The sequence below is a fragment of the Lagopus muta genome, chromosome 3, assembly GCF_023343835.1.
Source record: "Lagopus muta isolate bLagMut1 chromosome 3, bLagMut1 primary, whole genome shotgun sequence".
Taxonomy (NCBI): Eukaryota; Metazoa; Chordata; class Aves; order Galliformes; family Phasianidae; genus Lagopus; species Lagopus muta.
The window spans coordinates 26,296,292-26,313,801 of record NC_064435.1 but is presented as its reverse complement, the minus strand read 5'-3'; the positions used below and the strand labels follow the sequence as shown (position 1 = coordinate 26,313,801).

The window sequence follows — 17,510 nt, the reverse complement described above, 5'->3', positions numbered from 1 at the left end:
TATTGTCTTCTGTCGTGCTTTTGTATTCAGCATTTTCTTTGGAACGACGAATACTGTTTTTGTAATCGTTGAGATGAGTATTGCACAGGCTGAGCAGCTTAGGTAAATATATATTGATAGAGGGGAAAAATGCCTTCTTACTTGGTGGTTGTGAACGTGCAGTCTGTATTTCATAAAACATAATGTACTGACTTTATCAACGTGATATTCTGAAATTGGATAGTTTTAGCAGTGACTGTCTCATGCTGAAATATGCACTTATTATCAGTTTTTCCAAGTATTTTTTCTTCTCCATGGCATCTATGTTTTAAGTAGAGAAGTGCAGAGATTTAAAAAATAAGCAAATTTCAAACCCAATGGCCCTTCACTGACATTCAGGTGTAGTCAAGACAGATGATTTACTGTGAAACTCAGACTTACTGGAGTCATAGTGTCACGGTGGTGTGTAATGCCATACAGTACCTTAGTAAACCATGTAGAGGCTCTATTGTGGTTCACTCAATTTCTGTACAAATGAAGAGTCCACAGGGTAAAATCAGTTTCAGGAGGTTTAATGCACACAAGGAACATATCTTGAGGTGTCTTGTGCTGCATGGTGTTCTTTCTGTGAAAATCCAACAAATAGCTGAATTTTGAACTCCTGTATCCTTCCTGCCCGTCCCCACTCAGAAATATAGATGGATTCTAGGAAATAACAGCAGATAAGTCAGAAGTCAGAAAAACAAATGGGTGTGACTTCATGTAACCCTGAGCTTAAGCACTGACACTTTCATTTTGGATCTAAGGAACAAGAGAGCTTTGCATAGCTAGATAGTTTTGAAGACAACTGGCAAGCTCCCCTTGCAAACCCCAGTTGCTGAGAGCTGTTGTGAAGCAGCAGCTCTGTTGCTCCAGTGCGACATCGACTGCTGCCATTTCAGACCTTAATATTTGAAAATACATGGTTCAATTTCAATATTACCAACCATGGAAGTGTTTGTTTTGAAGACCTGACAGAATTTGTATTGGTGGAAGGGGACTGTATTTTTTGCTTCACTCATCAATATCAAAATGTAAACATATGGGGGTTTATGTGCTTTTTTCCCACTTAATGTTTTGAAAACTGTCCCTCAAAAAGTCATTTAAGAGCTGTGTATTGAAATGAATTCATAGATCTTTAATATTCACAGTAGGCCTCGCATTTTAAAGCAGTCTTGTAGTACTTCTCATTTTGATCCTGTATTGAGATGTCCCAGATGGACACAAAGAACTACTCATTTATTGGTGTGTGATACCATTTTGTACCACTATTATGTGGCATCCTTTCTTTTCTTACATATCAAATAGCATATGACAGACCAATAAAGATGGTTCTTCCCATGTTAAACCTTGACCTCACTATTAATACAACAGAATTTTCTTTTTGAGAGAGATTTGTTTTTCAGCCACGTCGTAGGTTGTTTAGAATATACAGAATTCAATCATCTATTTTTTCCTCAGCCAAGATGCCCACAGATTCTGCAGCTATGCCTATGATTGTATTCAAAGGCATTATAGGATAGACTTGCACAATTTGTAGCCCATGTGAGCATAAATAGCTTGTGAAGGTATTTTTTTTCCACTATGGCATGGTGTTTTCCTTGTATCGTGGTTGTCTGTTCAGCTGAGGAACTGTAAAATCTGCCCTTATGATTTGTTTGCAGGCATCTGGATAATGATTGTAGTTCCCAGTACTATGCTTGCACTGGGGACTGAAAGTAGACTGGGAGAGGAGACAAACTCATAGAAGAATTTAGATGGTTACTGAGGAGGGTTTTCTTGTGGTTGTTTTTTTTTTTTCTTTTTTTTAGATATTTGTAACATGTTAAGTGTAAAATGAAAGCAGTTGAGAATTAGGCTTAAAACACTGCTTCATCTTTTTTTTAATTTATATCCCTTTTTGCTTTGAGTCTGTGCAGAAGGTTGACTTTGGTAGCTTCTTGTCAGTGACACAGCTGAGAGAGCTTTCTAGGCAAACGATTTGCTTTAGTTCATAGGTATGATGTAGCCCACCCTGTAAGGTGTGTGGCTCATTTGTTGCTATCAGGTGAGATCTGTGGCGGAAGTGAACAACTGGAGCATTCAGCCTCTTGGAATTGTGTAGCACATGGCCAAAAAGTGTAAATCTTGCTTATTATAAAACTGCTCTTATTTCTAAATTGGCCACTCTAGATAAGAGGTTCTTCAAAAAAATTAGCCAGAATCAAATGGTTGCTCTTCAGAGAGCAGTATTAATATCCAACCCCTTGAGAAGGTGAAGTGTGTAAATCAACAACCAAAAGTTAAAGGTTGCTCCCCAAGGGCATGTGGGAAGTATCTTAATTCTGCTGATCTAACTCACCAGAGTCAATACAGACACCTGGAATGATGCTTTTGCTTTCAGGAAGCTAGCAGTAATTACACAGCCTGATTCCCCATATTGTATGTTGTGATTTTTGTATTAATTTATTTATATGGTTTTATTTTGTAACTGTCTGTCCTGAGCTAAGACATCCTAATGCTGAGCATCAGAGTCTTCTGTGCTGACCAATGCTGTCACAAAAGCGTGTCGCTGATTAGAAGTATAAGGGGAGGGGAGAGAAGGATTGACAGAAACATGAGTAACCTCAGCAATAGTAGTGAAGTAACAAGGAACAGGACAGCTATAGGAAACCAGAAAAGAAAGTAGAGCAGAACAGACATGAAAATTACAAGCAAACTAACAAAGAGGAAAAATAATAAGGAAGAGAGAATAAACAGGAGAGGGAAAAGGAGAAGCAGGAACAAGGCAGAGTAAGAGAGAATGGAGAGCATAGATCAACAAAGAAGCAAGCTGTTCTGAAATGCAATCAGATATCTAATTCCTATTACACAAGCAGTTCTCTCTTCAGACTCAAGATTAAGATGTAAGTGTACAAACAATTTGTCCCGTTGCCTCAGGAGAGGAGGGAAGAAAAATAGCTGGGGTAGATTCTCTCTTGAGTAGCCTCTATTTCTATCTTCTGTACCCAAAGGCAAAGTCACACTGAGCCCTTCGAGTTCAACAAAACGCGGCCCAAAGTACCATCTATTTGTTTTTCTTCTCTTTAGCTTCAACTTTAAGGATCTCTCCTTCTCCTGCTCTGGGGGAAGGAGTCATAGTGATGATCAGAGACTCATTAGTGGTTCCTCTGTGCATAACTGCATGTGGTTTAGGCTTAGTGTCTGCTTCTGGCTCTTCCTTTTTCGGAGGGGGTGCAGATGGGGCTGCAGGCTCTGGTGGTTTCTTCTCCTCTTTTTCAGTCTCCTGCGCTTCAGCTTCATGTTCCTATAACCAAAATGTTAAACGTTTTCAAATGCTGCAAAACAAATTCAGGAAAAAATTCTGCACTGTATATACAGTGGTAAAGCATGGCATGGGATGCTAAGATTAATAGGACTCAACTTGTATATAAACTTGTATTCAGCTGCTGAAAATCAGTTTCTATGTGAAAAATACTATTTCAAGATCAGTAAACAATAAAACTAGGAAGAGCTTGTGGGTAGCGATAGTATCTATTTCTCATTAATACAGCTGGACAAAACAGGCAAGCTTTGGTGAACAAAACCTTTCCTCAGGTCTCACCTTCCTTTATGCACTTATGCAGGTATAGAAAGAAAAAGTGTTATGTGATTCTCAACATACTCTCCAGTGCCTCATTTCCTTGGCCAAGCCTATTTGTGCTAAAGTTTGCAAATATGCGTTAAATTTGGTGAAGTTTCTGCTTCAGTCTTGCTGTTGTAGTCTCTCATTTAAGCAAAGTCCTTTATTTCATTTAAAAGACAGTAAAAACACGGCCCAACAGTAGCTATAAAAGCCAGAAAAGTATTGTGCCTCTTCTGGGCAAATACTTAAAACTGAACAGGTTCTTACTAATATGAATGTTTCTCTAAACAGAATATAAGGTAGGAATTTTTTTTAATCAACTGAAGTAAGCTTTCTCATAAATGCACAGTGTCACATATTTAAACAGATCTAGCTGTGTGGTCTCTACTTGAAATGTTGTTTTCAAGATTTCTTATTAGCAAAGGTCTGACTTTGAACTGGAAAGCTCTCTTTATGCTTCAGTCAACTGGATAGGATTACTGCATTTGGACAGTTGTGTTCACTTCTGTATGTATAAAATTAGAAGATCAGATGCTCTTAGTATCTTTTAGTGTCTCTTTTATCCTTTCTTTTCTTGAGAGTTTATGTTTGCTTATGTTTTCCTTGCTCTTGTTTTTCTCTGTTTTTCCTAGGGTTCAGACCAAGAAAGATTTGAGCCAAATTCTACAGTCCAAATTTACAGAGATTAATTACCATGACTGCATCTCAGCTACTTGGAGTTTTTGCTACTCATTGCTCTAAAGCTGTGTTTCCATCTGTTCCATTTGCCCAAGCCTCCCAGTATATTTCCTACTTCTCTATCCAGCACTTGACAGAATCTGTTCTGTTATCTGTGACATTACCTGAATGTCTTGTTCTCTCTTCAGCTGCAGCAGCTTAGCAAGGCCTCCTTTTCCTTTAGCTCCAAACATCGCTTTAAACAGTTTTGGAGTTTCCTGTTTTTGCCCAAACAGACTGGTCAAGCCCCGGGGCTGCTGCACTGGTGGTCCAGGAGCAGGTTTCCCCTTCTCTTTCAGCAACACCCTGGAGGCAGGAAGGAATGGGGACACACAGCAGTGCAGTGAAACCTGGAAAAGTTCTGGCAAAACTAAATGTCATGTGTGGATGAACAGCTGACAACTTCTCTAGAAATTTTTTTTAATCCTAGATTCAATGGCAGGAGGAAAGCAGGTAAGGGTGAGGGCTTTATTGGCTTTGGTAGTATCTAAGTAAATTGAAGGATACTGTTTTAATTTGGAGTTGCTTTCTCATTTCTTACAGCTTAAACTAGTGTAGGCTCGAATTAAAGTATTACAAAGCAGATATGTTTTATAAGGTGAGAAATAGTGGCAGGGGAAGGATGCCTTGTACAAGAGGCAGAAAGTCTCTCTGCTGAATGTCTGGATACAAATTCAGAGAGCATTTATTACTCTGGAGTTTAACTGATTCTTGAGGAAGTAACTGTTAACCAAACTTTTAGCCTAAGTCATGTCAGGTAGTGGTGCATATTTTGGTCTTCTTCAGTAAATTACCCCGAGTATATGAAAATTACTAGATTTTCACATCTTTCAGTAGCTGTGCTGGTTGGCAACCATAATTGGAGGAAGTGAGAATGAATGATGATGGTAGAAATTCATATTTTGTAACTTTGGGAACACTGATAGTTTGATTCCAAATTTGAGCTGCAAATCTCTGTCAAAATAACACAAGTCTTCTGTTGGTGCCTAATTCTTCTGGAGACGTGGCTGATGATGCACAGAGCATACACAGACTTAGTAAATACTCAGACAGGTGAGCAGAATACATGGCCTTCAGTACAAGAAAGGCACTACATAATTTTCTAATTGCACAGGTTTTTAAATTGTGCATTTTTTAAATTACAAAACCTTCTTAAGATTGATATCTAGAGAGGGCTTTGGGCCCACATGGGGATGTAGATATGAAGGATGGGTAATTATTAAACTCCTACCATTGAGAGAAGTTGCACGGAGAAAGCAGAATGCAGTGATTTAGCAGGATATGATTACAGTGGGCAAGGAAGCAGGAGAAGATAGTGCAGGGCATAGAAACAGAAATAAGAAGTAATGATGACTGTACCACTGTTTAGAAACAAGCTGGAAGTCAGGAAGGATAATTGCTGGGGATGATCAGTCGGTGAGCTTGTTCTGTCTTTCTACCTGTTGGTGTTGAAGTCTAATCTCTGAAGACCGCAGATGTGAAAACACTTAGCAGACGGGCAAGATCTGTGCATCTACCTCTACCTTGCTTGATGCCATGGACATCGCATCAGCCTGTTTAGGGGTCCCTCACTGAGTCTGAAAGCCAAAAGTGTGTGCTATTGGTCTTATTCATGCATTTCAATTTTTTACAAGGTAGTAAGGCAATCATGTTCATAATCTTATGGCAAAATATGACAGCATTTTGCCCTGTCAAAGCCAGGGTAAACTGCATTCCAGCGAAAGGAGGACAAGAAGCAGTTCTGATTTGAAATCCTGTTTCAGAATCTCTTTGCACAGAATGGACACCTTTCAGACCTGTGTGCTTATCTTTCATCTTACCAGGTGTTACTTTAGATCAGCTTCTGTGCAAGCCAGTGGGTACATCGAAGCATATCTCTATAGAACTAATTGCAGGTGTTTGGTTGCATCTTTGAAAACCTGCAGCTTAACTCACATCTGTCTTGCATTTTCTGACTTCTTGTCTACGTAAGGAGTTTTGTCCTAATATACATCTGTGCCTCTTGTTTTGTTACCTGAAGTGCAGCTGCACTCAGGACTTTCTTCTATTTACCACGTTCTCACAAGTATTGGAATTCCTGACATGAAAGCATGGCTTCCTATATGTACTAGCAGACAAATCTGACCTCTAAATACAAATGTGTTTACATTATTCTCCAGATAAATGAATGGGAATATGTCTAGGAGCCACAACTATCCATTAAAAAGCTAAACACAGTAATTTAAAAAAATTTTTAGGACATACTTCGCTTTCTTCATCAGAAGTTTTTCTGAGTCAGGGTAATGCACCAAGATTTCATTGAGTGTTTTCTTGTCTAGAATGAAAAGGTTGGCAAAACCATGAGCCACCACGTTGGCAGTCCTTCGATTTCCTCCACCTGCGGCTAATAGGCTGCAATGAAAATAAACATTGTTATTCACCTCACTACTTGACTTAGTGAGGAACCTCTGAAGTTGGTTTTCCACTGAAAACGTAATAAAACAGGTCACTAATGTACCCAAGTGTTCTATCTGATTTCTGTGAAATCCCTTTGCAGTTGTGATTGGAAATATCTTCTTATATCAAGAAGACATATTGTCACTTCAGGTCAGGATTGTTGGTCCTGGACTGTGGAAAGTCTTGCTGAGAAGACACGTGTCGCAGAATCATAGAATGATTGAGGTTGGATTAGACCACTAAGATCATACAGTCCAACTATCAACCCATCACCACCATGCCCACTAATCACATCTCTCAGTGCCACACCACACTTCTTGAACACTTCCAGGGATAGTGACTCTACCACCTCCCTGAGCAGCCTCTGCTCGTGCATTACTACTTTTTTGGAGAATAAGTATTTCCTGATATTCAAGGAGAACTTCCCTTGGTGCAATTTGAGGCCATTCCCTCTCATCCTGTCGCTGTTAACTGGGACAAAAGGCCAACTTTCCCCCTTACCCACAACCTCCTTTCAGGCAGTTGTAGAAGGTGATAAGGTCTCCCCTGAGCCTCCACATCTCCAGACTGAACAATCCCTCAGCCACTCCTGTAGGACTTGTGCTCTAGACTCTTCACAGCTTTGTTGTCCTTCTCTGGACACATGTTTCTCCCAAGAGACTCCACAGCAAGGACTGCATCTGTTTTAGTCCTTGTGTGAACTTGGCATTTCCTCATTTTTATTGTTGAAAATGATTTAATACAATAGGGAGAGCAGCATGAGAACATTATAATTGAAGGCATATTTACAATGGATAAATGACTCCAAGAATTGTAGTTTTCCTGAGTGAATAACTTGAGTAGGGTTTTAGTTTTCTCACGTCTCACATTTGGATGTTGGCAAGTTTAAGAATATGGATTTGGAAGACCTTTCAAGCTGACAGTTACAAATGTGTCTGTCAGAGACTGAAGGCTATTTTGTTTAGAAAGTAAAGTGTAAGACCAGCTTATTTAGCAGGGGTTAGACATAGGAAGGATATCTACATAAAAATTAAATTGTCCATTTTGAATGAAGAAAATGAAATGAAAAGAGTTAATTCACAGCATTGAACATACTACAAATCTAGCTGTGGAGTCCCTCTTCAGTGCAGGGGGGTTGAACTAGATGGCCTTCAGAAGTCCCTTCCAACTCTAAGGATTCTATGATTAATGTTTGATGTTAAGCAATAGAAGCTGCATTTTACTCTTAGTAGTAAAATTGCTTTGTCACTATTTGAGGAGATTCATCGTAGAGATTTTTCCCTAAAATGTTTCACAGTGTGTTACTGCATAAAAGAATATTTTATAATACCTAAATTTAAAGGTTATTAATAAAGGATAGTCTGGACCCTATCAGAAATGAGTTTATTTTATAATACCTAAATTTAAAAGTTATTGATAAAGGATAGTCTTGACCCTATCAGAAATGAGTTTGTACTTATCATCAATACTGATCAGGATATACCCATGCTACTTTTTAGTATTAAGGATATACATATAGTATTTATAAGCATTAGATTCTACTGATAATATTATTGATTTATAAAGGATCACAAGACCTCTGAATTCTGTGTATGAGGCTATTTTTACACAGACATAAAGTTTTGCTGCTATTCAAGATAAGAATCAACCTATTAAGTCAAGTATAAAATGCAGCATATTATTCTTTTACAATCCTGTACAGTTTCCAGGCAGAAAAGTATTTGCACAATAAGAAAAGCAGTTGGAGAAAATTGCAAACAGTTTTTGACTTCTGATAAATCACTTCTCAACAAGTAATTGTACAATCATTTTCAGGCTTTCCTAATAACAAGCTCATTTTGTTGAGGCAGATAGGACTAAAGAGAACAGCTCTTTTCTTGCGGTGATGACGTGAGGGGAATTTTATGAGGGAGGCAGTCATTGCTCAAACAGAATCCTCTTTGACTAAAACAGCATTATGGACTCTGTTTTGGCCAATCTGCTAAAAGTTGTGTGGTAGACTAAATATTTACAAATAATTGGCATTGTCCCTACAGTTGTTCTTGATGCTATAACATCTACAGTAATAAGGAAAATTGCCTTTTTACCTTATGGTTTTTACTGCAGTTAGCCTGAAATGATTTTATACTTACATGAGATGATAACTTCTGAATTCTTACGATAGCAATTTAAATCTGGAGGTATGAAGTTGTCAAAGCAATGACTTAGCGTATCTATTTCTTTTTTATAGCTGAGCACACTAGGAAGCAGCCGTTCATTGAAATTAGCAAACTGATCCAGGGAATGATGTGCATATCAACTGAATGTGCAGTGTGGTAGCTCTTCAACTGGGCATATCTGTACATCTGGAAAGAGCTGCTAAATCAGGAAAGAGTCTGGATCACGTGTCTGAGCCGAAAGTCAGACCTGAAATGTCAGAGTTCACTGAAAAGCAGCAGCTACTGCTGCTGGGCCAAAGTAGAAACTCAGTCTTTCACAAATATTCCCTTTAGTTTTTGAGTTTTTAAAGGGAAGTTAAAGTTACAACACCACTGAAAGGCTAAACACAAAGCCAAATACTTAGAAATCTTCCTGCCAAAAATGCTGCTATTTTTCCAGAATTTCCATTTTCTGATGGGAAATTGTTCCAGTGAGGTAATAATAAGTGGATGATTTAGGACAGCTAGCTTGATGTGTACAGTTCTCTGGGTTAATGAAGTGTTGTATTGTAGTTCCCCTCTCTTGAATTTCTTCTTTTCTCAGTTGTCTGCATTCTTTTTGCCTGTATTGCTGGGATTATTTTTCTTTCCCTAAAATGACATTATCAGTACAGGAAAGTAGTAATGAGGGTAAGATGTTCATTGGAAGGCAGCTCCTATTGCTTAATCTATATCTGCAATAATTTTTAAAACAGGATTGGCAAAGGACTGGGTTGAACATCAGTCTTGCATTGGCCTCCTATTATAATTCAGGAAATATTTTTGAAATGAATGAACATTCTTTGTTGTCTTCAACTCCTTTGCCCATAGAGACTTTAAAAGCATGATTTATAAGCATTTCGAACCGTGAGATTAAATAGCTAGTATCTTATAATTCATATGATTAAACCACTCAGAATGAAGCTGACACGATTCTCTACACAAATCTTGATTCAAAAAATCAGGTGGAAATTATGACAGTTCAATACCAGGTGCTTACCAGAGTATGAATGCTGAGGAGAAAACCTGGATGTGCTAAATAAAGCAATATTTCATTCATTAAAGGCCTTTTCTTTTTCATTTTCCTCTGCTGTACAGTACTCAGAAGACCTTGACAGAGCTTGTACAGAAGGGCACTGTATAAACTCATTATTTTCTAACATACTGCCACAAGGAAAAGGATAAATTTCTGCTGGTATACTTAGTGCTTCATGTCTTTGCTTTTCAATTTCAGAGATTTCTGCCAGTTGCTATGTGTTTTCCCCTTAGGTTTATCCATTGCCTGTCATTTATATGCAAAGTAACAGGGTCTGTAGCAGTATGCTGTCTCCACCAACACAGTAGGTCAATGATGAATAAAACAAGACGACTAGCATAAGTTTAAAGCATTGCTGAGGGCTTTGCTGGCCATCCTGGCAACTATGTGAAGAGTAAAACATACTGGGAAATGAATCTTTAAAGGCAGCTGTGTGGATCTCATCTGGAAATAAGTCCCCACTTTTGTTAGATCAAAACATTGAAAATCTTTTCCTTGTTTTCAAATCAGTCATGAACATTCCTCAGTTTGAAAACAAATGTCCTTGCTCCAAATGCAGAACTAATAAATAATTGAAAACTGTGTATGTATTATATCTCTGGGATGCTGCAGCTTTTCTTTTACCTTTTCAGTACCTGTTCCTACCTGAAAATCACTGCGTTCTGAGACTTTCTGCTTAGCACACAACACGCCATTTTGTTTTGAAGCTTTGCTCTTGTATTGTGTTGTCACACAGAGAAACACTTTTAAAATAACCTTCTTGCCCTTATCTGATATAGCCTCACTTTCCAACTCAACGAGGAAGGTCTGTATTTATGGGGTATATCAAGTGTTCTCCACGTGCAGCTCTGAGAATGCTCTGTGCACCCACTACAGAATAAATGGGAAAGTTTCCACTACCACAACGGGAGATGCAGCAGAAGATAAATATAAACCTAACACAGAGCTGATTACCACTTTTGAAAAGATGGATTAAGGCTACCTTTAAGAGGATTAACAGTAACAAGAGTGCAGCTGGAAGAAATCAAGAATCCAGTTTATCACATGCAGCAGCACATGTATTTTGTTTCTTTCCCTCAGTCTGACCTCAGTAGGGAATGCGGTACCTAAAATCTAGCTCTTACTTGTCTAACTGGTGAACAAGGCAAGAAGAGCTAATGGATTTTGCAAAGCAGCTACGTGGAGAATATAAAAAACTTTTGTAACTGCTCAAGGAAAGTTTTCTCCTCCAGAGAAACTTAGACCCAAAAGCCTGGTCTGTCAGCCCTTTTCTTTTTTGTATTCTCTTAAACAAATACATATGAAAATGTAGATGCTGATTTTCAGCAACTTAATCTCTACTTCAGCTCATAAATGAATCAATCTGTATTGCTATTTTAGATTTGTTACCTCCTTTGTTGGAAATTAACATTTTTACTCCATAGCGTGTAAGGGCAGCTAGTCTATCTATACAGGCAATAAAATACATTCGGTTCCGCCTTTGTGCAGACTTTGGAATAGGAAGATATGTTCAACCTTTTAAATCCTGAGGGAGAAATCCATCCATGTATCCTTGTGTACCTTGTTCTGAATACTGATTATACATTATTTGTTGTTTACAAGTCTGAGGTCTTGGCAGATTAGTCTCTGATGTTTTACTTACATGGACTTTCCCTCACTTATCTGTACATCTCTGCTCAGCATTCTCTTGGTTGATCTCACCCAGCTTTCTAACTTTTCCGTGCAATCTCTCGTGCTTACCAGGAAGAAACTAAACATTTATTTAATCACTCATTAGTTAACCACTTCTGAGGAAAGTGTTATTAACACTGGTGGACCAACCTGATCTCCCCAAATACAGCTCCTGCTCGTAGTGTAACCAGGACTTTTGTGCCATCAGGGCCTCCAAGGACTTGAACTTCACCTTGTTTGATGATATACATCTCTCTGCCAATTTCTCCCTAGACACAGAAATGCATACATAATGATCACTGTTTATTGTTTTTCTTTTTAGAGTACAATCATCTGACAAACATCTGTGTAAATGTCTCTCCCCTTTCTCATGCACAGTTTTACCAGCATTATGGAGAAATAAATGTTTGTGCTACTTTGCCTAGCATTGAGCACAAGTGTGAGGACTGACTTTGCGTATCTAATTGATGTGAGGCAGTGTTTGAGCAGGAGTTAAACCATCCAGGCCAACCTAAAAAATGAAGACTAATAACAACCAGGATTGTATCAGTCATTTTCATCTTCTATTCTAGTGGAAACAAAAGTAATTCAGCAGCATATTTAATGAAGAGAAGTGCAAAAAAGCCTGTGCTTCATAGTTTTCATTCTGTTACTTTCAAGCTTCGCTTAACTAATTTACAAGGAAAATAAGAATAAACAGCCATTCTAAAATTTGTGAAATTCTGTGTAATGACTGGATGGTTTAAGGGGTTATAGCCTGACTATTATCTTCCACAAGACCTGCTAAGATTCATCAGTATCATCATAAAAAGCAGGCAACCTGGAGTAAACATGATTATGACAGTACTCTTTGTATCTCAGTGACAGGAAAATAATTATTTTTCTGCTTATGTTACTGGAGTAAAGCAGCAATTTCAATTTAAAAGTGAAAATGCAGCAGCAACACCACCAGAATTGAAAACGTATGGCTTATACTTCTATCTCATAATCTGCTTCTGCAAACCTGTCAGAGCCTCCTAGGTGAAGTGTGATGAGGCCAATGTGCACCCACATAGGAGGTGCTCCCAGCTCTCAAGTTCCAACAGGATTTTATTCCCTACTACAAGTTACAGTATCAGTAGGATTACCTACTGATGCTATGGTTGTTGGACCAAACAGACTTGGGATCACTTGGTCAGAAGATGAGCCATCTACCTTTGTTATGTAAGGCCATGTATGATCTAAAATCCTAAGGGACAATGTGACAGCATTCGGCTCACAGTTTGGAGATGGCACGGAGTGAATACAGAGCACTGTCCTGCCATAGGGAGCAGTATGGGATGCACTGTATTTTCTACACTCTTGGGAATTCAGCTTCAGAGTTTGTAATATGCAAATGAAGCACATGCAAAGCATCACGGATTGAGATCTGTAGGCTAAGTTTGTATATATAACTGTACAAAAATTGAGCTTGCTCCATTTTAAATATCGACTTCATGAAGTGTCACCAGATAAGTCATATTTACAGTAAGTACTTTCCCATGCTACCATAATTTGTTAGATAATAATAAAATCCATATTGTCTTGTTCTAGGTTGAAACTTGAGAGCAGATTTGTTATTATACACAGAATCTTAATTATTTTTATATTATCTACTTCACTCAGAATTAATTTTATTTGAAGGCTACTTTTGACCTTTATCTGAACTCGTTTTTCAAAAATACATATTATTATGCATTACTACACCACAGAGCTCACCTTTTTGCAGACAAAATCACCAGGTAAATACACAATGGATTTCAGCCTTAGCAGCATGTCGTATATCATCTGAGTATCACACCCCTGTCAAAAGAATTATGCTGTATTGATTCAAGAACACAAGTGATTATTAGTACTTACACTGGATAGCAAAGTAGTGCATGTATGCTCCAGGGTTTTGTAAGAGGCAGGTAAAAGGAAAACATGGCAAGGACCAGCTCATAAAGGAGACAAAAGTACTTTCATTTCAGATGCTAACACAGTTCTCTTTGGGTTGAATATCTCTAATTTTTTATTTTATTTTATTTTATTTTATTTTTAATGCAGTAAGCTTCTGTACATCTAAGTTTGACGCTGTGGAAACACAGTGTTATTTGCTGTGGGTAGTAGATCTTTTAGGGATATATTTATATATATTTTTTAATACTGATCCAGAAAAAAAAAGCAGATCATGTAAAATGTTGGTATGAATCTGTGAATGCCATGTCTTTAGAAAATATTGCAGAAACAGTTCTACTATTTAATGTTTAAACAGAGATAACATGATTTCTTGCAATTGCCCTAAAAAAAAAAAACCTGTTAAGCTTAATGTATTTCAAGATTACTTCTAAAAATGCAATGTCTTCCCACTTTTTGTATCACAAATCCAATGTTAAGTACTGCTTTAAAGCAGTCTCTCAGGAAACCTATCATGATAACAATGAGGAAGTTCTTTGAACAAAATGTTTCTGAAATACAGCTTTCACTACATTGAAGTTATGTTCTCAGAACAGGTGATATTGGTGACCTCTCAGGCAGGGCTAAGCAGTAGACAGCAAGGTGAACTGTACCAAAAATCATATTTTTCTGTATCTGGCTGTGGTTAGTAATGTTCTGCAATCACTTAGGATCTGACCATAACATCAGCTTTAACAGGTCAGTATGACAAGACTGTTTCTTAACCTCATTTGCTCCTTTTTATCTCTGATTTGACACACACACACAAAACCAAAGTCATCCCTTGGCTTTTTCCTGTCCTGTCTCCACTGACTTAGGTATATAATAGACATAGTTTGCCTTGAGTATTAACAAACATGTTATTTTGTGTAGCAAGATACAAAAAAACAAGGTTTCCAGCCTACAAGTACCACACATTACTGCATTCTTTTGTTAAAGTACTTACTTTGAATAGGTCAACTTTATTGACAATGGCAAAGTTGACATCAATTGCAATGGCTAATTGCATTTTGGTTGGCATCTGCTCCAGTAATTCTGATTCATCTGAAAAAGAAAGCAAAAAACATCAAAACATTGTTAGATGGAAAATATGCAGATATAAAGGAAAGAAAGAATGTCTGTAAAAATGAGCATTGTATAGAAATATAACTTCACAGAAGTCAAGTAGTTTGTGAAGTAATTAGTGCATTCCTGAGTTCAAATGAGGAAGATGGCTAATATACCTTTACTTTCTTTTGTATTATGTGTGCTGTCCAAAGATATAACTGGAGTATTATGTAAATTAATAAAATTTGTGATGTAGTGTCATATTACTTCGGAGTTTTTTGCTTTTCTGAAGGAAATTGAATATCCTCCTCTCACCCTCTCCCATGAAATTCAGTAAAGAAGAAATGTACATTTCACCTTATAAGCATATCTGCAGAGATCACTCACTTCAAGCTGGAACGTCAATGGAATTGGAAAGCCTTACCCAGCATTCCCTGAGAGTCCCATGTGTATTCATACCAGGTTCGAACACGATTTTGAACTAGTTTTGGAATTGAATATGTGTTCATATAGGAGACGGTGTTATCCATACAGGAACGGTAGTAGTTCTGTCCTGCTGTAGCTGCTCCAATTACATCTCTCATCTGCAAACATCAGTTATGTTACTACACATTTCAACAAACAGTCTTCATTTGAGTATCTTGTCAACAACATAAAAAAGGAGTAAAACATTTGTTTACAAAATTCCTGATTAATTATGCATTCAGTTCTATGTTTTATAGAGTTGCTTCATCTGCTTTTTCAAAACATCAAAGACATAAGCTAATTGTGAAAGAAACAGACTGCATTATAATTTTTAAATAACTCATTTGTGCTTTTCTGCTTATTCTTCTTTTATTTCTAGAATTGAATGAAAAATACAGATAATGTTTTCTTAAATACCTGTAATAAGGCTATTCTGCATTTGTTGTGCCACACAAGCCAGAAATGAATTACGTTGTACCACAGAGTCATAAAATTAATTTCAAGGAGACCTTAAAGATCAGCAGTTCCAACCCCCTGCCATGGGCAGGGCTGCCACCCAGCAGATCAGGCTGCCCAGGGCCCCATCCAATTTAGCCTTGAGTGCCTCCAGGGAAGAGATATCCACAGCTTCTCTGGGCAGCCTGTGCCAGCACTCACCACCCTTTGAGTGAAAAATTTCTTCCTAAAATCTAACATCAAATTTTAAAGCCATTCCCCCCTGTCCTGTCCCTAAAAACTGGGCCAAACTTCTGTAATAACTTTGGCTGGCACCAAGAGAACTAATATCCTGTCAGTTTTATATTGTTAACTGATTCTCGATCAGTCTTAAAAATCCACTTTAGGCCATAAGTTGATCTTGAACATTTTTGTGCAGGAACATGATTTGACATTCCAACAAAAATATAATTTATTTTGCAGAATGGCTTAATACTGCAGTGGCCCAGTGTGCTGCTGGGGTAAGTTCTGCTCCTGATTACAGAAATAAAATTCATCACAAAAGAAATAACAGTCTTAAAGAAGTGCATTAAGCAGGAATAGTTTAAGATCTTTTTATAAACAGGAATTGCAACGAACTAAAATGAAGCTGTTTTTATAGTAAGTTTTGATTCCGCAGTTAACCACACTGGTTGCCAAAAGCAAATCTACTTTGACAGTTATGTCAAATTAGCAAAATATAGACTTACACCCTTGTAAACTCTGAAATTTAAGCCAATAACTTGTACCAGTTTTCATCTTTATCTTTTCCTCTTAATTCTCCCAATAGTAGACATGTATGAATCAAAAGATCTGGAATGATTTGTACAGAAATCCAATATAGTTTGACATAGGAGTCTCACCATTCGTTTTTCTGGAGGCAAGGTATTTTAAAACCTATGGATTTAAAGCTCAAATTTAACAGTTTCATACTGGATATCATTCATGCTGGATTATGCTTGTTTTAAAAGTATAACTAATTTGTTTTGCTATGGGCTTTTTCTTTCCCTCCTGGTAAATGAAAGCCAAAATAAATATTCAGTTTTCTGGTTAACAAATATTCTGTGTCTTCTGGAAGAGAGCACAATTCTAGTCTGACAGAAATTCTGACATTTCCATTAACAGCTTTAGGTCAGCCTGTGAGCAAAAAGTTACAAAACTGGGAAATCAGTAAACACATGCAGTGATCAGAAGAATTAGTATGGATGATAGTAAAAAGGGGGATATTCATAATGAAGCTGAAGTTTTTCCTGGAAAAAAAATAGAACAAAATTGGATGTATTATCTTTACATTGCAGTACTCTGAACGTATATAGTTATTAGATTTTTGATGTACCTGACCAATTAAGCTGGAGAAAACGAAGACACCCAAGAAAAAATTCAGCAGTTGAAAAACTATCTCAAACAATGTTTGTGGCTCTGGAAGGCCACCGATGGTGATTAAAGTACGAACTGCCCAGTAGTAACACCTCAGGTACCTGTGGATACAGACAGAGATTTTGTTATCCACTGCAGGTTTGCACTGCAGATTGAAGCTAAATATATACATGCCTGGGTTGGCCATTTCAGTGATGCCTTTCAATCCAAAAACCTTCAACATTTTTTATGAACAGTTATAATTTTAGTTGATACAGTTATGTAAATCACATTGAACAGAGTGTTCTCACTGACAACAAAATGCAATATACAGAGAATGCATCAGTTGTTTCACTCCACTCACTTTGTGGAACAATGCAGAAGACTTCTACAGGTGAAGCTACCTGTGCAGAAATAACTGCATTAGAATTTGACCAGTGAAGATGCCAAGGAGTGGGCAGACTTCAAGAAGACTTGGTGTAAAGACTTGACAGATTTTATGAGTAGCAGACTAGATGCATGCATGTCTTGAAAGTGTCTTCTGTGGTTTCATTTG

At 37.6% G+C, this 17,510-nt stretch overlaps 1 protein-coding gene across 1 annotated transcript in view; it reads right to left on the bottom strand.

The window, feature by feature from the left end:
* Positions 1-3,064: 3,064 nt before the first annotated feature.
* Positions 3,065-17,510, bottom strand: part of CNGB3 (cyclic nucleotide gated channel subunit beta 3) — a 57,725-nt gene continuing 43,279 nt past the window's right edge. Inside the window, exons 11-19 of the mRNA XM_048939585.1 lie at positions 16,935-17,076; positions 15,084-15,243; positions 14,559-14,656; positions 13,397-13,480; positions 11,810-11,928; positions 6,584-6,730; positions 4,431-4,645; positions 3,662-3,699; positions 3,065-3,304 (exon numbers count right to left, since the gene is read on the bottom strand). Coding sequence (XP_048795542.1) covers positions 3,065-3,304; positions 3,662-3,699; positions 4,431-4,645; positions 6,584-6,730; positions 11,810-11,928; positions 13,397-13,480; positions 14,559-14,656; positions 15,084-15,243; positions 16,935-17,076 — 1,243 coding nt within the window. The remainder of the gene's footprint in view (positions 3,305-3,661; positions 3,700-4,430; positions 4,646-6,583; positions 6,731-11,809; positions 11,929-13,396; positions 13,481-14,558; positions 14,657-15,083; positions 15,244-16,934; positions 17,077-17,510) is intronic.